The 24,679-nt window shown below is 37.1% G+C and overlaps 2 protein-coding genes across 7 annotated transcripts in view; both read right to left on the bottom strand.

Annotated features, from left to right (window-relative positions):
- Nucleotides 1-1,175: 1,175 nt before the first annotated feature.
- Nucleotides 1,176-3,319, bottom strand: dleu7 (deleted in lymphocytic leukemia 7). Its single transcript, XM_067442643.1, has 2 exons — nt 2,698-3,319; nt 1,176-1,940 (listed from the first exon to the last, which is right to left on the bottom strand). The coding sequence occupies exons 1-2, from the start codon at nt 2,995-2,997 to the stop codon at nt 1,734-1,736; spliced, it is 507 nt and encodes a 168-aa protein (XP_067298744.1). The 5' UTR covers nt 2,998-3,319; the 3' UTR covers nt 1,176-1,733.
- Nucleotides 3,320-5,956: 2,637 nt separating this feature from the next.
- The window catches only part of agpat3 (1-acylglycerol-3-phosphate O-acyltransferase 3), a 31,613-nt gene continuing 12,890 nt past the window's right edge, over nt 5,957-24,679 (bottom strand). Inside the window, exons 1-10 of one of the 6 annotated variants that reach the window (XM_067441041.1) lie at nt 21,969-22,122; nt 19,912-19,970; nt 19,258-19,500; nt 17,225-17,394; nt 14,741-14,902; nt 12,651-12,804; nt 10,328-10,430; nt 9,072-9,147; nt 8,770-8,968; nt 5,957-7,399 (exon numbers count right to left, since the gene is read on the bottom strand). In XM_067441041.1, coding sequence (XP_067297142.1) covers nt 7,308-7,399; nt 8,770-8,968; nt 9,072-9,147; nt 10,328-10,430; nt 12,651-12,804; nt 14,741-14,902; nt 17,225-17,394; nt 19,258-19,435 — 1,134 coding nt within the window. In that variant the 5' untranslated portion in view covers nt 19,436-19,500; nt 19,912-19,970; nt 21,969-22,122 and the 3' untranslated portion in view covers nt 5,957-7,307. Of the gene's footprint in view, nt 7,400-8,769; nt 8,969-9,071; nt 9,148-10,327; nt 10,431-12,650; nt 12,805-14,740; nt 14,903-17,224; nt 17,395-19,257; nt 19,501-19,911; nt 19,971-20,070; nt 20,094-21,364; nt 21,415-21,968; nt 22,123-24,679 lie in introns of those variants that run through there. The other 5 variants (XM_067441045.1, XM_067441042.1, XM_067441043.1 and 2 more) reach the window with 5 other exon arrangements.

The raw sequence follows: 24,679 nt of genomic DNA, 5'->3' as shown, positions 1-24,679 counted from the left end.
CTGGTTTTGTGCACCATCTAGTGACAAGAGATGATTCACATACAACAGTAACTGATCCACACAGCAAACGGTATACCAATGAGACAAAACATAATGACAAGTCTCAGGTGAAGCGAGTATCTTTGATCATTTCCTACTAAATATTAATGTCTGGGTAGACTAGATGGTAAGAAAACAATTAGTTATCATAAATAATGTGTTTGATGCAGGAGAAATGGGCAGGAATAAAGATCTGAGCAATTTTGACACAGCAAGTGTGGTGATGTGGATTCACCAAAAGTGGTCAGAGAAGGGACAGACCGGTAACAGGGACGTCTGGTCCAAGACAACAGAAGGTCTACTATATGGCACAAGTCACAGAATTTTTAATGATGGTTATAGGAGGAACGTGTCACAACACAGTGTGTCGCACAGCACTCTGCTGCATATGGGGCTGCACAGCTACAGAGCAAACTATGATCATTCCTGTCCACTGTCAAAAGCGCCTAAAATGGATGTGCAAGCATCAGAACTGGACCTTAAAGAAGTGGAAGATGGTTGATTGGTCTGATGAGTCCCCTTTACTTTCAAAACACGTGGACGGCTGTGGACGTGTGTGCCATTACCTGGGAAATTAATGGCACCAGGTTACACCGTTGGATGACAAGCTGGTGGAGGGAGTGTGCTGTTGGGAAACCCTTCATATGGATGTAAATTTGACACATGCCACCTATACCTATACACCATTGTTGCAGACCAGACCACCCCTTAAGTGACAGTGGTGCTTCAATGGAGGAAGTTCCCTCCTGTTCAGCAGGATAATGTGCCCTGCCACACTGCTCACATTGTTCAAGAATAGTTTGATGAACATGATGTAGAGTTCAAGGTGTTGCCCTGGCCTCCAAATTCCCCAGATCTGAATCCAATTGAGCACGTGTGATGTTCTGGACCAACAAGTTCATCGGCTCCACATCGCAACCTACAGGACTTGAAGGATCTGCTCCTAACGACTTGGGGCCTGATACCACAGGACACTTTCAGGGATCTTCCGGAGTCCATGCCTCAGTGGGTAGACACTGTTTTGGCAGCACACTAAAGACCAAAAGCATATTAGGGAGGTCTTTGGCACATCAGTGTATTAATTTTGAAATGATCAAACAAACTAAAAAAGTAAAACCTTCATAATCAAATATTAAGGACCAACAGGGCTTGTTGTAACACTGAAAATTATTTTTTATTTGGAACGTAATTACACTGTATTGTAATATTTTCATTCAACGAATACACTAAAACAAAAGGCATTTTAAACACACTCCTCCCCCACCCAATACACTCCTTAACTCTTTTTTTAGCAGGTGACAAAGACAGCCACACCAGACCATCCCGAGGTGTGACAGCCTTTACACCTGCTGAGTTGATAGTGGATTCAGCACCAGCAGCTTTTAGACTTGTTTTACCTGTATAATCAGCTGAGCACAGACTCATGATACCGGCATGCACAGAGAGAATGCTGTTCTGTCATCCTTAGGCTTGAGTATGACTGACGCAGAACAATAAACATGAAGACAACACTCAGCAAACTGAAGACATAGACAGCTTTCATCACAAAACACTTCTTGTGAAAATCAGAATCTGGTTTCACATTCATTAAGGATTCACAGATAGTCCTTGGCTTCTTTCTTTCTAAGAAAAGGTAGTGTGTTTTTATTCACGAGCAAGAGGTAGTTCCTTAGAATTCACAAATTCCTCAATCTTCAGATATCAGGGAAGGAGTTAGACAGCTCCCTCAGTCTGTGAGTGGTCACGGTGGACGAGAGATTGTTTTCATCTCGCACACAAGCGAGCAGGTTACCGACAATAAGTCGAAGACAGTCCCGAAGTTCCCTCAAGTCTCTATTAGAACGAGAACTACCTTCTGCAATAGCCATTCTTAAGCATATGTTCTTCAGATCAACACTGTCCTGAAAGAAATTACAAAAATTGAATAAATCAAAAATGGTCACAGATAGAATCATATTCGAGTACAGTAATACATACCATATATGTGGATGCTAAACTTATGCGATATATATATATATATATATATATATATATATATATATATATATATATATATATATATATATATATATATATATATATATAAACATATAAACATATATATAAACATATAAATATAAATATATATATATATATATATATATATATATATATATATATAAAATAAAGGCTCCAAAGGGGGATTTTCACAGAGATGCCACAGAAGAACTATTTGTCTTAGCCTTAGTGTGAAGAACATTTTAATAATTTGAAGAAAGTTTTTTTTTTTTTAATAAAGAAGCTTTTGTGAAATGGAAAGGTTCTTCATTTGCCAATAGCCAACCATTATTTTAAGAGTGGATAGGCCTCAATTAATTCAAACATTAAAATAAAGAATAAAAAACGGTTCTTATAGACTATCTATCTATCTATCTATCTATCTATCTATCTATCTATCTATCTATCTATCTATCCATCCATCCATCATAATTTTCAGTATGTGACAACATAGCTAGCCTAGCTACCTCCACTGCGCAATTTAATAGTTTAATGGTTTTGCTATTAGACCAAAATAAATTATTCATCCAAAGGTAGCCTAGACGTAGGCTAATCATTGACTGTGCCATTATAACACAACATTTACAGTATATGTCTAGCATAAAAACAAAAACATCTTACCTTACGCTTGAGCAAACTCTTCTCGTGGGAAACATTTTTGATTAAATCTTCCTCTATCGATATGAGCTGTGTCAGTATCTCGAGCAGTCGCGTGATGCAGCTCTCTCGCGCTCTCTCCGCGATAGTCTTCAGCCTGCGGGGCTCCTTCATGTGTTCGCCCGGGCGAAAAGCGACCTTACCGGCCGCTAAAGCACCTGAACACTGGCCTTCGCCATCTGCATTATTGGTTGTCCTGTCAGCTCGCAGTTCATGAAGGATGTTTAAAGCATCGATCTGATGTGTTAAAGAGCAGATCCCCATGGCCGTGGTTGTGTTTAGTTGTGACCCGTGGTCACGGACAAATCAGCAGCATTGAACAGAGTCATTTGGGTGAGAGAGATAACGCTCTGCTCGAAACAACGTGACAAATGGTCGGTTTTAAGTGTTTTTTCTTGTGCTGGGGCAGACGGTTTCTTCAACGACTTCCCCATTGTTTTGTGTTTGGAGTGGCTAGGCACTTGCTTACACATGCAAATGTGACTTGATAGCCATGCCTCCTTTATTTGAGCGGTTAACTGGGGGTGGGGACGAGTAGTTTTACATATCTACAACGGGTGTTACATCGGTTTGTTTCCGAACAAACACACAAAAGAAAGAAAGTTAGCATTAAACCGTTAAATGAAAACCCAGTCATAATATACGCACCTCCAAGGTGTTCCAAACCTGTACGAGTTTCTTTCTTCTTCTGAACACAAAAGATTATGTTTTGAAGATCAGCCCCATTGACTTAAATTTTATGGGGGGAAATACTATATAAGCCAATGGCAATGGGGCCTGGTAAATGTTTAGTTACTGACATTCTTCAAAATATTTTGTTTAATGTTAAGCAGAAGAAATTAATTCAAACGTGAGTAGCCTAGGCATAAACTATGACAGCATTTTTTTACTTTTGGGTGAACTATTCTATTGACTTGTACATTTGCCCTACCCTGCTTGTGTTTTTTCTATGCATCGTTTCACTTCAGAAGGTCTTTATTAACCCCTGGAGGCGTGTGGATTACTTTTATGATGGATGGATGGATGGACTTCAAAATATTATCCTCTATTCACTGCCATTATGAAGCTCGGAAGAGCCAGGACATTATTTTATATATTGTCGATTGTATTTGTCTGAAAGAAGAATGTCATATACACCTAGGATGACTTGAGGGTGAGAAAAATCATAGGGTTATTTACATTTTTTGGGTGAACTAACCCTTTAAACCAGCCTAAGCCTAAACTAAACCTGCTGGCTGGTGGGGCAAATTTTACACTTTTTTGCAGCATATTTGTTGAATGCATTAATAACAGTGGTTCTTGGTTTGATTTTTTTCTTATATTTTGCAAAAACAAAATAACAGAATAATGACAAAGAAGAAATGCAAATTCTTCTCAGGAATCGCATGACTTGGTTTCAACAAGTCATGCGATTCCTGAGAAGTCATCGCAGCTGACAATGTCTAAACAGGCAGACAGTGATTGCATTTCGCAACACAAATCCTCAAATCTGAGACTTCATCTGAAATGAAAGTCCCTAAACAGCATTTTCTTTTTTTAGGCACTAAAGGGTCAAAAATGTGGACACACTCTTTATTACTACTATAGTAAAGAAATATAGTATTTTTAAAACACAGCTGAAAACACATTCATTCATACAAGCTTTTAACATGTAGCCTCTGACTTGACTGCTATTTTATGTACTATGATGTTGCTACTTTCTGTTGTCCATTGCTGTTTTTACTGGAAAGCGCCTTGTGCTCCTTTTGGTTGCTGTAAGGGGTGCTATATAAATAAAATTTGATTGCTTGATACACATTTGAGTTACAAATTGGAAGTAAGACTAATTAAATGTTCTACAAAACTTATTTTAGGCATTTAAGCATCAGATCAAAGCTTTTCATAACATGCAGTCACACGTGTCAAAAAGTTTTGAGTGTTGGTTCATTTATACTTCTGCAGAGACATATTGCACTAATAAATAAGCGAACCAAGACATTTTTTTTGCAATCTATTATTTACACGGTGTTAGTTAATGCATATTTCATTATTATATGCATGTATATGTATATATATATATATATATATATATATATATATATATATATATATATATATATATATATATAATATATGTATATGTATATGTGTGTGTGTGTATATATATATATATATATACACATACACATTATATATATATATATATATATATATATATATACATATACACACATATATATATATATATATGGCAATCCCTATAAACTAACTGGTTATTCATAGCATGAAATGAAACGACTCCAGTTTCAATCATACACTGAATGCTTTAATTGATCTGGAAGAAAATACAAAAAAAAAAAAAAAATTGCAGTGATTTGAACAGACTAAATTTCTAGTTCTACTCAGCCTCTGTTGACACACTGCCTTTTCAAAGAGGGATTTAACTCAACGTAAGTCAGAAACACTCTATAATGTTAAGCAGTTCCAAAGCCAGCCATTTAGTCTGTACTCTACAAACTCAATCTCGTCAGTCCAGCACTGCAGTATATAGTAGCAATATGTATTACAAGCAGAAAGAATTCTGGCCTCAGATCAGGTAACACATTCGTAACAGCATAAGAGCATCTTGGCTCTGAGTCCTACCATGTCCGTAGTGGTCTTAACTAATCACGGATCCCAGATCAGCAAGCTTACTTTGAATTGCCACCCATTTATTACATTAATTTATATACAAACCAAACAGATACATGAATAATCTCCTAAAAAATATTCTGTGGCAATCACTGCTTTCTGTCAAATTAATAAACTCAATCTCTCAGCAATAAAATAAAAATACATCCAACTCACTATTCCTCCAAAAAAGTAAAAACTAAATCTGGTACATCCATATTTTAGTTTTATGAACTTTGGTCTTTGACCGAAATAACAAACCACATCTGCTACACTTGTGTCACGCAGATCTTTTGAATTCCACATCTTCAAAATCCCTACATGAATGTATTGTATCTCACAGCGAAGGATGATTTGAGGACCAGCAAACCTGCACGATATGTGAGAATCATACTGTCCAAGCACACACACCAAACAAAAAGCTGCACTGTTCTGTTCCGTTAAGGCTTGCATGGGTCGTTTCCTGTTTCGCCATGAAAAATACTAAGTTGCATATTAAAAACAATGGGGTGGAAAATAAGAGAGATAACTTTATATGTATGAAGTGAATTCATCTAAATCAGACTGATATTGGTCAAGAAGAAACTTCTAAAGTTTATTTACAAACCATTAGTGTCATTAGTTCACACTAAGCAGGTTTCACAATCTTTGTTTATTGACAGAACTGATCGTTTTCTTCTTGGTCATTCAGCTGCTTTCAGTATCTCGCTCTTTAACCCCTATATTTCATGAATTACACATGTCTAGAGATGGTGGGTCAATGGGTCTTTAATTATTCGGACAAAATTGCAAACTAACTAAAGAGGTGCTCTAGGTCACGAGGTTCCTAGAGGGCCCATGTCATGCAGAGTTCAGCTCCAACCCAATTAAACACACTAATCAAGGTCTTAGTGGGCAATACGTATATTTAAAACTTCCAGGCAAGTGTGTTGAGGCAAGCTGGAGCTAAACTCTGCAGGACTGAGTCTGGACGCTAGGTGAATAGAGTACATTGGTAGAAAACATGTATTGCTTATTCAGTATACCCAGTATTGCAATGGTGATGGAGTGGGATAAGACACCATTGTGAAAAGGTCTCAAAAAGGGGAGTAAAGTTACAGAACACATGCTTTTCCTTAGAAACCCTGCTCAATCCATTTCTATTAGCGTCAAGTTGGTCATATAACAGTTTCCACCAATGTCACTCCAGCTGCAATAGACTCGACAGCAGTTCATTTGTTAGTTAGGGACTGTGACATGACCATCTCATCTCTGATTGGCCGAGCTATTTGTCTTCTTCAACTGCAGCATGCTCTGCCAGCCTGTGACGTGAAATTCTGAGCATACAAAATCTTTCAGAGTGACTCAGTGTGGCTTCGGGTGAAGATCCAAAGAGAAACGTTGTGAAGAAACGGCTACTGATATGGAGGTACTGACAGTGTAAATGCAGAGAAGGAAGTGTTACAAAACACTTCAGGAGATGATAAATATTAATAGAGAACTAATACAGCAAGTGGGCTTGTTTTAGGAAAATGGGCAGTCTTATGTCCATAAAGGATGGGGCTAAACAGAGGGAAAAGTCATTGATAGGGTAAGTAGAATCAGCGGTAGGTCGCTTTTGGTCATTCTTCTCCGCCGGGGGTGACAAGCATGTCGGCATCGATCCGCAGATTGTTTCTTCTCCTCTATTTTCCATTTAGTTGTTTCATAAAAATGATCATAATGTTTTTAGGCTAGCGTATTAAGTTAAATCTATAGTTATATCCCTATATACCTCCCAATGCTGCATTGAAGAGATTTGAATATTTAATTCATTTGTTTTTTTGTTTTGTTTTTGATTTTATTGTAAAAAGAAGGATAACTGCACACAGGGCAGCTCTGTGCCTGAGGCTGGACCGTAGGGTGAGCGTTACAGTGGCCACATGGTGTTGACACGGTGAAAATGTTTAGTTTTCCTTCTTGGCCTCTACGTTGCCATAGCTGGATCCTGTCTTGTTTACTTCGGTTACGCCAATGAGCCGGCGAACTGCTACAGAAGCTGCGAAGAGAGAAACAGTGACAGGGATAAAGAATTAACTAGTGCCATGAGACCCACATTTTCCATTTCCCATTTATCCGCAACCAAATTTTTTTGGAATTTGAACCAAGCTAATTAAAAAAGAAAAAAAAAAGTTAACATGCACACAAATACCATCCCACGTTCCTTAACATTCATACCTGTATGCAAATCCTGCCCAGCTAACAGATTATGTACAAGTTACATCACTTATTGGTACTTTGTAGTAATTTCATGACTAATTGACAACGTAACTACAATATTGCATCTTCTTAATTTCATTACCAACTCACAACAACGTCAGTACAATCTCCTAAGGTTATAAGAAAGTTTACGCACTATATTCCTAGTATTTTGCAGTGTCATAGATCCGTCATTTTATTACCATCAATTACACATTTTCTGATAACCAGAATTTGCTATTTAAAATGTGTAATTAAACGTCAGTCAGAAAACTGAAATTTCCTTTAAGACAAAGTTTCTAACTAAAACGTGTCTAAATAGTAAATAGGTTTTAGTTTGCGTCATTGTCAAATGGGGCAAAACTTTGTGAGAGAAGATCATTTTAATCATTATAATAATCAGAACAACTGAGGACAAACAGATGAATCTGGAGTATTGCTAGGCGAATGCAAACAATATTAATATTTAGGCAAATATCTGAATATAAATATTGGATATTTATCAACATTTATTTACATCACTTTGAACTAGTAATGCACATTATTTAAAAAAAAAAAAAAACTGCAACAGGCAATCATTTTAGAGTAATCATGCTGAAAATCCAACTTTGCCATCACAGGAATAAATTATATATATATATATATATATATATATATATATATATATATATATATATATATATATATATATATATAAATAAAATACATTTATTCTGAGATTTATATTGAGGACACAACACCCTGAACCCAATAACAACCCAATAATAATTAATAATTACTCCAACTTTATTTTTGGTAGCTAAATAAAAACTTTAATTTTACTGTTTTAGTAAAAAAAAAAAGAAGAAGATTTTTGTGCACCACTACTTTAGTTTAAATGTTCATTTGCACTGAAAGCTATTTTTGTCATTTTAAGTCTACACCAGCACAAATATCTCTAAGCCATCAGATATGGAGTATAAAATATATATACAGGTATATTGATATATACAGATTTTTGCTTTTAAAGTTGCTTTGTCAAAGTGTTTAACAACAAAGACAAACAGCAACAAAATAAGATACGAAGACATAGGAAAAATAATTAAACCGTAAAAATTAACAGTAAAAGATAACCTGTGATAAAATGTTTTAAAACAACTTTAATATTACATTAAGGAAGCAACAACTGACCGACAATGAGGAAGATCATGAAGCCAATGATGAGGAGGGGAGAGCCGCTGACAAAGACATCCCAGGCAAAGTTAATAAGCGGAGAAAGCAGGAGAGTAGCCCAGAACAGGAAATTCAGCAGAGTCCAAATCCGACGTTTGGGTATGATGGTGGGTCCGGGGAAACTGCCCTCCTTCTCATAGTGCTCTTGTAATGCATCCTTGAAGAAAGGGTCATGGGATAAATTGCAGCTCACATCAGTCCAATAAATCAGATTCAAACAAATATACTTGAACTAGGTTTTTAAAGACGTAGCTTCATACCTTCTCTTGATAGAGCTTGTGTAACCAATCAGCACACTCCTTTTCATCATCAGGAATCTCCTCCACAGGGAAGCGCCTGCAGACACAACATTGAAGGGTCAGAGGGAGACGTGACACACTCCAATAGAGGGCGCTATAACCACATGCTGCACAACTCGGGTACAAAAAGTGCAAATCCTCTTAAGCCTAGTTCAGACTGCACGATTTTCAAACTCGTCGGGTCACTGCTCTATTCACACTGCATGACTATCTGGGGTATCATTCAGTCACTGCTGTGTTCACACTGCACGATGGTTTGACGACAGAGGAGTTCACACTGCATGACTGAACAAGAGGAAGAATCGCCGACAACTCTCTCTCTCTCTCCGGTGCAAACTACGTTTCCCAAACACACGTGCGATGTGACAAGTAAACAACGCGAGATCACACGTGCGTCAGACCGGAGTTCTCGCGCGACACTTTGAAATGTTATTTAAAATGATAAACCGCACAACGTCTGCTTCAAACTGTATGTGCGCTGGTTTGTAGAGAAAAAGAAAAAAGATTATGGCGGAAGAAATTGTTGGAGAGACAGAGGGAGCAAGGATTGTGTTCTGCAAAGACAGTTTGAGGTAAATAAACAATTTTGTAATGTGCTGCTTCTGTGGCTGGATGTGCAAATGTTTGGGCTTTGTTTCTGTTTGATAGAATTGTAAATATATCTATTAAAATACTGATTTTCTGCTCTATAACTCCTCCCTGAACGTCCTGCTGCCCTGTATCTCACTCTTTCATTGGCTGTCGGTCATCGCCGATGTAATTTTCAGTCAGAACCCTGTTCACACAGCAGGAGTTTGAATCGCCGACAGGTCCAGATATTTAGCATGCCAAATATCGCCGATTCTCTCTGATCGCGTCTTTGATTATTCACACTGCGTGATTGTCACTCGCGTGCACGAGCACCGATTTGCCTGTGATCTCGGGCATTTGTCGGCGATTTCGCAAAACCTGTCGGCGACTCAAAATCGGGGCAAAAATCGGGCAGTGTGAACTAGGCTTTAGTTACAACCTTTATCCAAATAATTAAGGAGACCTCAGGCCAACAGTAAGATATGAAACATTCCAAAATTCGTGAATGAAAACCCTGGACATTTATCATTCATGATATATCCACCCTCAGTTGAAGTCTCAGATATATGCAAGTAAATAAAAAGCAGCTAATCTAGTACACCTAATTAAAATGAATGAATCAAGTGAACTTCAGCTCTGTGACTCACCTGACACTCAGGTCTGCTTTGTATTTCTTCCCGCTAACGATGCCCAGCAGGGTAGGGTTCTGCTTGTCTTTGAAGTTCAGCGTGACATCGTACACAGCTTTTACTGTTAAAACAGGACAAATGCATTCTGATGTGATGTAATGAAACATTTGAATTTAAAGGGTTAGTTCACCAAAAAATGAAAATTCTGTCATTAATGACTCACCCTAATGTCGTTCCCCACCCGTAAGACCTCCGTTCATCTTCAGAACACAAATGAAGGTATCAATGCAAAGGAATGCAGGAAGTGCTGCACAGGGTGTAAGATCTCGGTGCTCTTTGGTTGTGTAGGATAGTTAAGTTTAAATGCAAAAGTAGTCCAAGGCACTCGATGGGTATATTGAGAAAGTTAAAAAGCCTTTATTTTTTCATGGCTTAAACATTTAAAAATTGGTGACAGAGACACCACAAACAAATGAAGGTATTTTATCTTTATTTATCAAACCCATAAAAGGCACTAAAGACGTCATTACAAAGCCCATCTCACTACAGTGGTTCTACAATAATTTTATGAGGCGACAACAATATTTTTTGCGCAAAAATAAATAAATAACGACTTATAGTGATGGACCAATTTCAAAACAAAGTTTAAAATGGTTATGAATCAGCAGATTGATTCATGATTCGGATCGCGTGTCAAACTGCTGGAAATCCGAGACCCGAATCGATACACTGATTCATAACCCTCGAAACTTAAGTTTTGAAATCGGCCCATGACTATATGTTGTTATTTAGTTTTTTGTGCACACAAAAACTAATTCTCATCGTGTCATAAAATGATTGTAGAGCCACTGTAGTGAGATGGGCTTTGTAATGACGTCTTTAGTGCCTTTTATGGATCTTGAGAGAGGAAATGACATTGGTGTCAATGAAGGCCTTTCTGAGCCATCGCATTTCAACAAAAATATCTTCATTTGTGTTCCGAAGATAAACGGAGGTCTTACGGGTGTCGAACGACATCAGGGTAAGTAATTAATGACAATTTTCATTTATGGGTGAACTGACCCTTTTAATAAAGAGTTGAACAAACAAATGATTCACTTGCTCTTATGTGCTTTTGTTCATACAATGGAAGTCACTTGTTACCAACATTCTACTATATATCATCTTTGTGTTCCAGAGAGGGGGGAAAAAAACTCATACAGTGTTGTAAATGAGGGTGAGCAAAGAATGGCAATTTGCCATTTAAACTTAATAATGTTTCTAATGTAATTAAAGAATGAGAGCATCGCATAGTGTTCATGTTGAGATACGAGGGGAAGAAACTCAATAGAGTATAAATTAAGGATAATTGGTATGAAAACCATGGCAGCATGGCTGCACATATTCATGATGTCGTAACTGCATTCATAACAAGTCCATTTCAGTCAACTCATTAGAGGAAGAAAAATATTGAAACAAGCCGTTTGCAAGTGACGTCAAATAAAAGTAATTACTGAAGTATTCGAATGCAGAACAAAATCCCAATAGTCACACATGCATCAAACATAAACACTTGTGGTAAGCATCATATTATGACACATAGTGATGACATCACAGTGTACACACACTTGCGTCAAAATAATACTGGACCCCCAATGGTTTATGCATCTTATTTACACAATGTTCAAAAGTTGAGGGTCAGGAAGATTATTTTTTTTAACTTTTTTGAAAAGATATTAATACTGCAATTCAGCAAGGATAGATTAAACTGATTAAAAGTGTATCACGGTTTCCACAAAAATATTAAGCAGCACCTTTTTCAACACTGCTGATAAAAAAAATATATATATTTTTTCGCAGCAAATCAGCATATTAGAATGATTTCTGAAGGATCATGTGACACTGAGAACTGGAGTCATGATGCTGAAACTGTATATACCATTTGGACAGTTCTTTCATTAATCTTACAGACCCCAAACCTTTGATCGGAAGCATGTAACTAAAAATATAGTCTACACTCACAGCCTATATTCAGAACGCAGGTGACAGACAGAAGAGTCTCTCGACCACTGAGGTGGGATTTTCTTATGCCAGCATGTCAAAGTTTTCTAAGGACATGTAAATTTTAGGAACACTTGATACTTGAACATTAGTATTAGACACCAGGGTGGTGAAAATCCAGAAAAGGATCCATCTGAGCACTTTTATGGTTTAGAGCATTTTAGGAACATTTGTATTTTCTTGACCATGTCCATCCCTCACCCAGAAAGCAATGAACTCTTTTAACAAGGTAACACATGTAAGCTCTGTGTAAACAGTATCAGTGTGACAGTGATGGAGTGTGTAGAAGTGTTCGTCTGACCTGTTCCCTTCAGGCATTGCAGTGTAGTGGTGAATCCTTTGGTGCGGGGCAGCAGGTGGTACTTCAGTTTCGGAAGGCCCTTACTCTCTGCCACCTGCATGCTTATCTGATGTTTCTTTTCTGTAAATCTCGTTCCTTCACAGTACAGCAGGAACTGCCAAACACACGAGCGCGCACACACACACACCAGAGGACTGTTACTCTCAGGTTAGTGTTAAACAAAGTAATCCTATCACTTCGTAATCTCTACCATCGGAAACTTCAAATCGGACCACGTCATAAGTGACCTCACTGGTGGAGATAGACCCCTGTTAGTAACACTGACGTATATATACAAACATACACTGCCCGGACAAAAAAAGGTTGATGTTTTTGACTGGATCATTATTGCAGTGATTATTATGTTTCTTGCTTGTTGGGAGAGAGAATCATTTTTCACACATCAACACAAGATCTTGACCAAAAATTGATGCACTTCTTGATGGAAAAACATCAAAACATTTGTATTAGGAGGTACATCAATAAGGGTTAGAAAAACATATAACATACCATAATGATTCAATCATAGAGTGTTAAGCATTTACCCTTTCAGCAACTTTTTTTGGCCCGGACAGTGTATATAATATTTTAAGTCGTGAGAATGTTTGTCTTTTTTTGTATGTTTGAGTATGCATTTCTGGGTAGTTGGTTATAGTCACTACCATAGTTAGTGTTTCCTGTATAATTGATGGTATATAATAGAATGAATTAATAAATACATAAACTCACTTAACTACAGAAGTTTAGAATGTCAGGGATCATAAATAAAAAATTAAGACATGATTTTGATGTGCCTCTAATTAAGTTTTATTATTATAATTGAGTTTTTTAATAACCTTTAGAGGTGATGTATGTAAGAATGACAGCTAGTGGTTGAAATGGGTACTGCAGTCCAAATTCTAAATATTGTTTGCTCTGCCCCCTCCCCCTTAGAATCAGCATTCACGCAAGTTGCCAGTTTAAGGACGCACAACAGGAACGAGCGCAATTGACAATGGAAGGCGAGGAGACTTACACACTGTAAGTTGAGGAGTTTATTTATCCGCGTTTTAATGTGCTTCCATTCAAAAGACAGGTAAAAACTCATCTCTTCCATGGCAGCAATACACTGTTTTCTGCCAACTGGCAACCTGTGGTGTCCAAATACTATTGGGTAAACAGGCAAACAAAACATTCTGACACGGAACGCACATTTCAAAAGCAGAATAACTGGCTGCAGCATTGTTTTTCAGAGAAACGGGTATGTGAACATATTGTGGTATTTTTATGCTTTAGTACAGAAAAAAACTTACATACAGCACCTTTAAAAGAGAACACTTTTCCTTGCGAACTGAGTAGGAAGGGAAAGTCTTACTTTGCATTCACACTTCTTTGTAATTTCTTGGATAAATGTGTCAATACACCTTCACTGAGCAGGGTTCGCCGTTTGTGTATGTTGCTCAAACAGTACAAAAGTAACTCTAAGCTCCAAATGTGAATTGGGTTTGTCATGTAATTTTATTAGAAACTGCAAAGTTTAAAGCAAACTGTAAAAATTATAACCAAAAACTACAAGGGAAAACATAAAATTCAACCACCCAGAAAAAGGAAAGAAACAAAAAAGCCCGGTTTCACAGACAGGGCTTAGATTAAGCCAGGATTAGGTCTTAGTTTAGTTAAGGCATTTAGGTATCTTTTGTAATTGTGCCTTTTGAAGAAAGCTTTACTGAGGTGCATCTCGAGACAAAACAATGACACTGACATATTTTAAGACACGCCAGTACAAGTTGCTTAAAGTTAAAACAGCACAAACATGCATTTTAGTCTGAGAGCTCAAGCCTTGTCTGTGAAGTCTAAAGTGATGGTAAACCAAAATATGCCTATCAAGACTATTAACCATTTTAATGGTTCTGAATTACTTTTTTTAGTGCATTTAGAGATTTACAATCAATTTGAGGTTTTTGGTTAGCTTCATATGACAAACAATTAAATCAAACACTTCACTTAAGGGACTTGTCAATGCTACTTAATTATAAGGTTAGTAGAGCATCCTAATTAGTCAGTGTACTCACCCACATGTATTCTGGGTAATCTCGGAGACGGTTCAGCCCACTGAAGACAGTGTCCCTGTCCTCCTCCCACTTCCGCTTACAGAAAACTATTTCCAGGAAGTACCACGTCCAGCCAACCAGAGGCACTTTCAGCAGTTCGTGTTTAGCCAGAACCTTAGAACTCTTGATAACAAATATGAAAATAAAGGGAGGATAGAAAATACAAAGAAGATTCAGAGAGGTAGAGGAGGATAAAGAATAATCCAAATCACCCATTCAATCAAAACAACTAAATCCAACAAATGAAACTCTTGAGGATTACTAAATAAAGTCAAAGAAGTGTTAAAACTATTAAAAATAATTGTAGTTAATTGAAATAAAGCAGTTATATATTTATTTCAGTTATCTTTTAATGAAAAACTTAAACGAAAATTAGCAAAGTTGTCTTTTGCAATATGATTTTGGATCACCGGCGGCTCTTCCACGCTGGGCTAACCAGAGCTCTTTTTAAAACATACTTTGTTCTTATATTTTTATATTTAAGTAGGCCTTATATGCATTCTTTAGGTAGGAATAAAATACAATCCCATTTTTATTTGTATGTATTTTCCACACTTCAGAAAGGTGTCTTTCCGGATTTGTGTATAAATGCAAGACGTCACATTAGGGTATTCAATTTGTTTCGTTTTGTGAAAAAAATATATGTAAATGTGCAGATGTGAATGTTTGTTGGTAGACATGTGTTGTTTGGAGGATTCAAACGATTTGTTGTTGCTTGCACAAGAGCGCATATGAGGAAAAGGACAGAGTGTTAAACGCTATTAAAATAAGGCAAAAGTGCCCATAGTTACCAAATTACCATTTATAGTGTTCAAATATAGTCATCATTGTTACACTTACCGCTGCATGCTTTTTAAGGTTGGAGCTGGAATTCTTGTATACCGGGATGTCAGTTCGTTTTGGTGCACACAGCATGCATCGCATTATGAAACTATTCTTTCATCTAGGAGTGAAAACATAGACTGAACTTGAGACCATGGGTGATCTGCCTCCCATAGCTCACCTTCCTCTGCTTCGGCCATCATCTTCTGACCAAACACTCACTAATTATAAGCGGGTGATGCGTAGCCACCTCTTGCGAAGGGGCCTCTCCAATCTTTCGCGAGACTTGCGAACAAGTCATATGAACTTATTTGAAAATATACAATTCATTTTTACTATTGTAGTAGTGGAGGAACGCCGCAGAATTTAACAAAGTAAAAATATATTTTTTTTCACAAGAAATGTACTTGAATAAGAGTAAAAGTGCCCATTTTTAAATATACTCTTTAAAAGTACAAGTTACCCAAAAATGTACTCAAGTAAATGTAACGAAGTAAATGTAATTCATTACTACCCACCTCTGTGTGCACATGGTTAAAAAAGTATCCTTTTAAAGGGATACTTCACCGCTTTTTCATATTAAACTGTTATTCCCTTAACCAAGATGAGTTGATACCCCTCTCGTCTGAGTGTGTGCGCTTAATCTCTCTGACGCGCGGTGACGATCTGATAGCATTTAGCTTAGCCCACTAAGCCCAGTTCATTCACTATGGTACCAAACAGAGATCAAGTTAAAAGCGATGAAACACCTCCACGTTTCCCCTATTTAAATACAGTTACACGAATAGCTGAACAATCAAGTATGATGACATAAAACATGGTGCTTTTTTAAGCGGATTAAAAAGGAGAACTGTAATTTATGGCGGAATAGCACTTCTGAGAGTACTTCGACTCGGCGCAGTAAAAAGTCACTCCTGAAACATCCTCCCTCACATCAGAAATGAGAGAGGGGGAGATGTGAGGGAGGATTTTACATAGTTAGATAACAGTTTAATATGAAAAAGCGGTGAAGTAACCCTTTAAAGGAAAAATTCTGATTGGAGGATTTAAGCTTGTGACATCTGGCAACCTCAGTCATGAAAGCTCGTAGTAGAGGCTCGTACCGCAGTCAGTGATATTTGTTTATATAAGTTTTTATTTTTTAATTTGCATTTTAGTCTAGTCTTCTTAAAAAACATGATACTGCATGTTAATGTAGTCACAGATATCATTTAATGGCCATCACAGGGCAAACCCTGACATAAGAGATGTCTCAATTGTATTTAGCATAATTATGCTCTTTCATGAATACATTTTGAGGTGAAATTTCATTACAAAAAATATTACGATGCATTGTGAAACCCAACACTAGATTTCAATGAACTGTGAAAATTGAGTTTGTAATAGGAGTATCTCAGCCACATTATAACATCCACATTAAAGTGTCATATGCGTGTGTAATACTTTGCGCATCATGAGCACAATTTTCTTACACATTTATGTGGTTGCTTTTCATTTGGGATGCATTTAAATATAACGAAGTCGACAGAAACAGGTCTACATGACTATTACACCTCAAAGTTAACACCACGCTTCACATCTTCTCACTTCATTATGCCATCTTTACTGCTCATTTGGACTCACCCCCAGTACGCCGTATCTCTCACAAATGGTCCAGCCACACAAGAAGTCAATCTCATAGTTGTGGTTGAGGATGATGATGACGTGCTCTTTACCAAACTTATCCACTGTGGCCTGATCGGTGTACAGAGTGCAGTCTGTGCCAGACCACCACTCCAACAACATCACTAACTCTGTTAGGAAAGTAGCATAAAAGTCACATCACCTTTATACAGTAGATTGTTTCAAAATAGCTTAACAGTGATAAACAGGAAAATAACAGAATGAATGATGCAAACTATAACTGTGTAAAGTTCAATTCAGTTATAAGCAGCTCTACAGAAGTAATAGTTATGATGAATTAGAATTATCTATATAGTGTCAAGCAGCATGCAAATTGTTGCCATCTTTGGATCAATTCCTTCAGCTTATGAAAGCATCTGCTAAATGAATTTGCTTAAAGTAAATGCAAATATATTAGATTTGAGTTTGGTTTTATTTGAGAGCAATATAAATTAAAGGGATAGTTCACCCAAAAATAAAAATTTGATGTTTATCTGCTTACCAGCAGGACATCCCAGCTGTAGGCGTGTTTGATTCTGCAGTAGAAAACAAATGAAGATTTTTAACTCCAACCGTTGCCGTATAATGCATGTCAATGGGGTGTTTTCTATGACAGGCACTATGAGCGCAAAACACACAGACATACGAATCCATATTAAACCCTGCGGCTCGTGACGACATTGACACAAAACGACTGGTTTCTGTGAGAAACTGAGCAGTGTTTAAGGTATTTTTTTACCTCATATCAGACAAATCTCATCTAGTGTTCCCAATGCCATTACTTCCACTGAAGAAGGTCAAAATAATGGTGCAATCATAGATATATGTACATAGATGACTCATTCAACCCATCTGCATATATATATATATATATATATATATATATATATATATATATATATATATATATATATATATATATATATATATATATATATATATATATATATATATATATATATATAAATAACTATAATCGGGCCAGGTTTTTGACCTTTTTCAGCGGAAGTAATGGCGTTGGGAATATTAGATGAGATTCATCTGCTATGAGGTATAAATTTTTTTTTAAAAAATACGGTTCGATTTCTCGCAAAAAACGATCGTTTCGTGTTTTAAGACATCAATAGATCGTCACGAGCCGCAGGGTTTAATATGGATTCGTATGTATATGTGTTTTTGACTCTAATAGTGACTGTCATAGAAAACACCCCATTGACATGCATTATATGAGCAACGTTTGGAGTTAAAAATCTTCATTTGTGTTCTACTGAAGAAACAAACACACCTACATCTTGGATGCCCTGGAGGTAAGCAGATAAACATCAAATTTCCATTTTGGGGTGAACTATCCCTTTAAAACCTTTTCCTATTAAACATAGATAACTGGACAGGAATTAGAAATTAGAAGAATAAAAAAGAAAGTTTAAAAATACCTACTTTTCATACTAGGTGTTAGTTTGTTAGATACTAGGCAGATATGAGTTACTATGTAAGATAATAGTTGTTCTGACACCAAAACCCATGGGATTTGTGTCTTTTAGATTACATTATATGAATAATTTTTTTAATAAAAATAAATAAATGCAACTCTTCATGGAAAGTGTGACATGCATGTAACATGCACAATGCTAAATGTACAAGTCTGTGTGTGTGAAGTGTAGTACAAACAACATAATGCCTCATAAATATTGCATTATAAGAATGATGGCGTTAGCTCTTTTTCCAGTAACCTGCGCAGCACAACTCATGAAGGCAAATAAATGCAGCATTACATTTCTTAGCTTAACATTAAAGTGATATGACAAATGTATAAACAAAAAAAAGAAAGAAAACACATTGTGTTATCCATCTGCAAAAAGCTTTATATACTAAGGTAAGAGGTACCAAGGGTGCACGCAAAAGCAACTAAAACTTCACATTAACACAGGTCTGTAAAAACCAATGCAAAATGTGTGTGCTGTGCAGCTCATTCAGCCGAGACGAAAAAAACTCACGGCTCCATAGCGAGTAGGAGAGTCTGGTGTTGATCTTGCGGTACAGCTGTTTGTCGAAGGGCCACAACACACAGGTGCACAGCTGGGTGAAGTTGATAATGAGGCCGCTCACCACAAACACAAAACCAATCAAGAGCTGCAGTACGAACAGGCTCTTCAGCCACGCCACCACACCCATGACTGAGAGCCCCTTCCACACACACACTCACTCACTCACTCCCTCACACACACCCACACACACTGCTGAAAGAGAGCAGAGACAGAGGAGACACCAAATTAAAACTTAGCCACAAAATATTAACATAATATGAACATCACACTCACAAACATGCTGTTATGAACAACTGTATGCATAGCAGCATTGATAAATATTATAGCATTTGCATTAGAATCATGGTTCATGTTCCATGTTCATGTTTAATGTCTAATCGGTTATTATACTTTATTTTAAATGTGACATAAGTTAAATTGTACTTACACAAATAAATACAGAGTAATAATAAGTAACTACATGTACTTACTTTAGAGTTACGGTTAGGGTTTGGTTAGTTACTTGTTAAGCATCAATACGTGTAACTACGACACATTAAAATAAAGTAACGTCTAATCATCTCAGTTATCCAAGTCAATATTGGGAACAGATGCTTAACTCACCACAGTGGGTTCTTCTCTACAACCCTCTTTTACAAGGCCCTTCACTTAGTACCACCGACCTGAGAGAAAAAGAAAAAGGGCACATTTATAGAATATATGACAGCCCCAGTCGTGAATACAACAGTCACCAACAACACATTTACTCCCGTTTATTTTTACTTCCACATCCTTCAGAATATGAAGATCCAATGTAAAGTAGGTGAGAGTTCATGACCACAGACCCCTAAGGCACCTAAAATACCACATGCACCAGCACTGTGTGTGCACATACAACTGGATGAGACATGCCCCACGCAAATGCACACCCTCTCACCCAATTGGAGGAGCTCCAGTCACCGCCTCCAATTTCTCTCTCGCTCTCTCTCTCTCTCTCTCTCTCTCTCTCTCTCTCTCGCATACACTGACAGTGCCTGGTTTTTGCAGCTACTTCCCCCCAACTTTATCTCTCACTCTCTTTTATAACACGGCAGCCTCGCAACATGACTTGTCATGTACATAAAATCTCACTCTGAAATCTTTGGATCTAAAGGTCTCCAGTTACAAATTGATTTTGAAATCTTATCAAGCTTTATCTTCCAGCACCGCTTAATCCGATAACAAGACAACAACAGCAAGAGAACGCACTGGATTAATATCAAATACTCCAACAAAATAAGCACTTCAACAAATTTATGTGACAAATAATCTTTTAAACCACTGCTTAACCAAATGAAAAGAGAGGATTGCAGTTTAATGCAGAAAACCAGTCATTCTGCTTGTTCCAGGTATATCTGATACTCTGAATTAAGTTTCATCTGACACTATGAATACTATCATTAGTATGTGTCTGGGTTATACAAGTGTCCGTGTTACAGTACAATTATACATTTAAGTACTAAGTAGTAAAAATAATTAACTACATGTACTTTCTATAGGGTTAGGAATAAAGTTAGTTTAGGGTAAATTGCATGTAATTATGCATAATTCACAGTTATTGACACTGTCAAACTAAGTGTCTGCTCTGATAAAGTTCAGTTCAGTCAAACATTCTACTACATCAACTTATATCATTACAAAGTGCAAAACTGTTGAATGGATTACATTCATTTTGTCCGATGGCCCATAGTTTAAGCCCAACATTATCTGCACAGTCTGTCGTTTGATGGTGTTTTCATGTGCAAAATCCCTGATATGAGTGAGCAGCTAGCAAAAAGGTTGTGGTGGATTAAGAGAGTCATAAGATCTAGTTTGAATGATGCCTTTCAGTGATAAAGTATTCTGTGGCCAGTCTTTTCACTATTATATATTAGAATTTTGCACATTTCTGCCTGACCTAAACAACAATGCAGTAAATGGTATTTTTGTGCAAACATTAATAAACAAGCATCATATGGTAGCAGCAAAACATGTTACATTAGCACGTAAAATAGAGGGGAAGTGGTTAGGTTATTTATAATCTACCTCATTTTTTTACCTTTATGCAAATCATTTCACAATGAATTTCTACCAAATGGTTTCACATTTTTTCACCAGGGAAGAAACGGAATGCATTAACTAAAAAAAAAAAGAAAGAAAGAAAAAAAGATTAAGATTGATATCAAATTACATTAACACTGAATTATTAAATCTATAGACAGCAGTTGTTTCATTTAATCAGCCAGGTCACTTGTTTAATACCGAAGGTATTAATTTAGTATTGGCAATAAATAACAGAGGCTGGTATTCTACTGAAGAAGAAGAAAAAAAACAAGGGGAATTATAGACCACCTAGCAAACGTTGTAGTAAAGTATTGTAATAATAGTATTGTGTCAAGTTTGGCACATGCAAGTAGCTCTCAAAAATTTCTCACAAAAAAAGCTAATACCTCTAAGCTGTCATCTAGTCAATGTGAATTAGCATTTAGCATAATAGTAAATCTGCCAAATCAATGCGTTGCCATTTCAAACGAACACAAAACAACCATGTTACAACATGAGGGCAGCTAGAGACCAGCGAGTAAAAGTTTAAACCTACACAAATGCTTTGGTTTCTCTACCAGTATATCAGCCAAGACAAACAGAACACAAACCGCACTAACCTTAGATGAAGATCCACAAGCAGAGTGCTAAGTTAACTGTGACTTTAGCATGGACACAGAGACTAACTGGAAGGAGGAAAAAGAGAGGGTGGGAAAGGAAAGAGTTGAACTCTGTCCTCATAGCCACCACTGCACACACTTGAATCAAACTTTGGAATATTACCAAAGTGTGTGTGTGTGTGTGTGTCTGTCTTTGAACCCAAGGGAATGGCAGAGTGCTCTGAATGCCAAAAACCTCACGCCAGTTAATGAGTTGCACTAGGCGTGTGAGGGGCAGTGTGTATGCGCTATCTGAGGGATCACCTGATCAACTTGTCAAGAGCGGAGTACTGGCTCAGCCAACGAGAAACCAAGATATCTCCACCAACTGAGACCATTAACACAACAGACAATAGCCAGACTGAGCGTGCTACTGAACTCTGAACCAAGGGAATGAAGACCGTTATTGAGAGACACATTAGTATGTTTGATATTATTTGATGAGTTAAAGTGTGAATTACACAATTTTAGAGTCAGATTAAACCCCCTTAATCCATGTGTTCTAGTTTAAGATAACTTCAAGTGAATCATTTAAAAACCTGATATTATTTACTCACCCTCATGTCTTTCTAAGCGATTTTTCTACATGCAGCCCCATTATGGCTTTTTGAATATTCCCTTTCATGCAATATGTAATATAGTTGTTTGTGAATATAAACGTTCTACAAAGTTAAAGTTAAACGTGCACAATAAATAAAGCTACTAATCCCACTGTGTTACAGTTCTGTACTGCTTTTCAAATCTCAGACTCAATGCAGGATTCACAAAACACTCGCCCTTGAAAGACGGGTCAGTACTCATTTGGAGCAGCTATCTCCTCAGAATCACCACCTGTAAGTATGATTAATTATTGATGTATGTATTTTCGACCGGGTGTTCAAAATGCGTAGTTTTGTGTTTTATATTGTGCAGGTGTCCAGCTAACCGGCTGTCTATTAATACAAATTGTCAGTCATTCTTACTATTTGAGTAAAGATGAATGATGAAGCAAGATTTGTTGTGCATATTTTGTTACATCAGTCATTCCCGTTAGTGCTCGGCTAACGCATGCGCTGTTATTGACACAGTTCCTACATGTGCAGTGCAATAAATTAGAAACATACACATGGTTTTGTTGATGGACATACAATTGTTAATGCTGATGCTGAGGAATTACAGTTGAAACATCTCATAATGTACATCAAACTGAGTAGCGCATCACAGAAATGCCCTGCTTAAGTCGTCCATGCGATGGAGGTTTGGGTTGAATTACTAGTTCTTCCAATTTTTTTATCATCGGATTGATGTGGTAAAATGGACACCATCGTTACTGTCTTTACAGTGTGTATAATCGCTGAGGCCTGAGGAAGCCTCCGGAGCTGAAGTTCAGTTCTGGTAATGGGCGTTTAGCTTCCAAAATACATCTTGTAAGCGGTAGACCAATCACAAGAGACTGGGTCATCTTGGCAATCACAGCAGAGTAGCTCGCGGGAAAGAGGGATTTAGAGAGACTGATTCATCCAACGAGTCGTTTGAGAATCAGTCAAAAATGTGGTGATGTAATGTGGCCCTTTACTTTTCAATATAATGACTGTGAATCAGAACAGAAAAAAAGAGGGGTTCATATGATCCATAAAACTTGTTCTTCTCAGTTGTAGCTTTTAAATGTGTCAAATCTGTTACGGAATGTCTTGGTGAATTGAGTTTGAATAAATGTAAATGTAGATGCTCCCGTTTCTAATACAAAAGCATGGAATGGTGTCAGAAGTCTCAGAAATTGTGCATCAAAGTTGCTTCTTTGTTCAACAACCCCTATTCCCAACACACTAACATTGTATGGTAAAAAACAACATTAACGTTCTGCCAAACGTCTCCTTCTGTATTCTTTGGAAGAAAGAACATTAGTTATGAAATATTTGGGTAAAACGTTTTTATTTTATTTTATTGTAACAATACTTATACAAAACAACACTTAACCTAAGATGATTAAACTAGACGCATCGTAATTTATCTTGTTCCTCATTTGCTTTGCTTTGTAGCAAGAGGACAACAAAGCAAAATAAAAAATATATATTAAAAAATAAATAAAGAGATAGGGTGGAGGGATTAGAGATTGAGGGATCAACCAGCTTAGGAGGAAACAGCTGTCTGGCCTGCATCACTAGATAGCCTGGGGCCATCTTTTTCCAAGGTGGCCAAAAATGTACCTCTAAAAAGAAGTGTAAAACCTTTAAGGGGCACAAAAGTGAAATGAGAAAACAGAGCAACACTGCCTCGACCCTTCTTCAAAAAGAAGAAGTCAGGTTGTGCTTTGCAGAGGGCAAGTGCCCGTCACAGCGGCTCAATTTTCAGATACATTTAATACAGCAACTTACAATCTGCCTGTCTGACTCTGAAAAGCTTTAAATTCAAATGGACGAAGAATATATAGATTAAAAGAATGAAACTCCATATGACCTTTCAGTTGTTCTAGAGCAACAGGTGGTCAATCGTACTGCCCTAAACACCCACAAATATAATATGCCAGCGAGTAACTACAAACTAACAAAGGTAAGACTTAGGCAAGGAGGCTCGTACTCGACCTTTCCCTGTTCCCAATCCAATAACCCTTTAGATAAGCAGCAGGTGGCCTAATCAATCCACCGTTGCTTTGGATAACCATTAGTCGGACTCACCAGTAGGCGTAGTAGGCC

Source organism: Pseudorasbora parva, chromosome 4 (assembly GCF_024679245.1).
Source record: "Pseudorasbora parva isolate DD20220531a chromosome 4, ASM2467924v1, whole genome shotgun sequence".
Taxonomy (NCBI): domain Eukaryota; kingdom Metazoa; phylum Chordata; class Actinopteri; order Cypriniformes; family Gobionidae; genus Pseudorasbora; species Pseudorasbora parva.
This window is presented reverse-complemented; position numbering and strand designations above follow the sequence as displayed.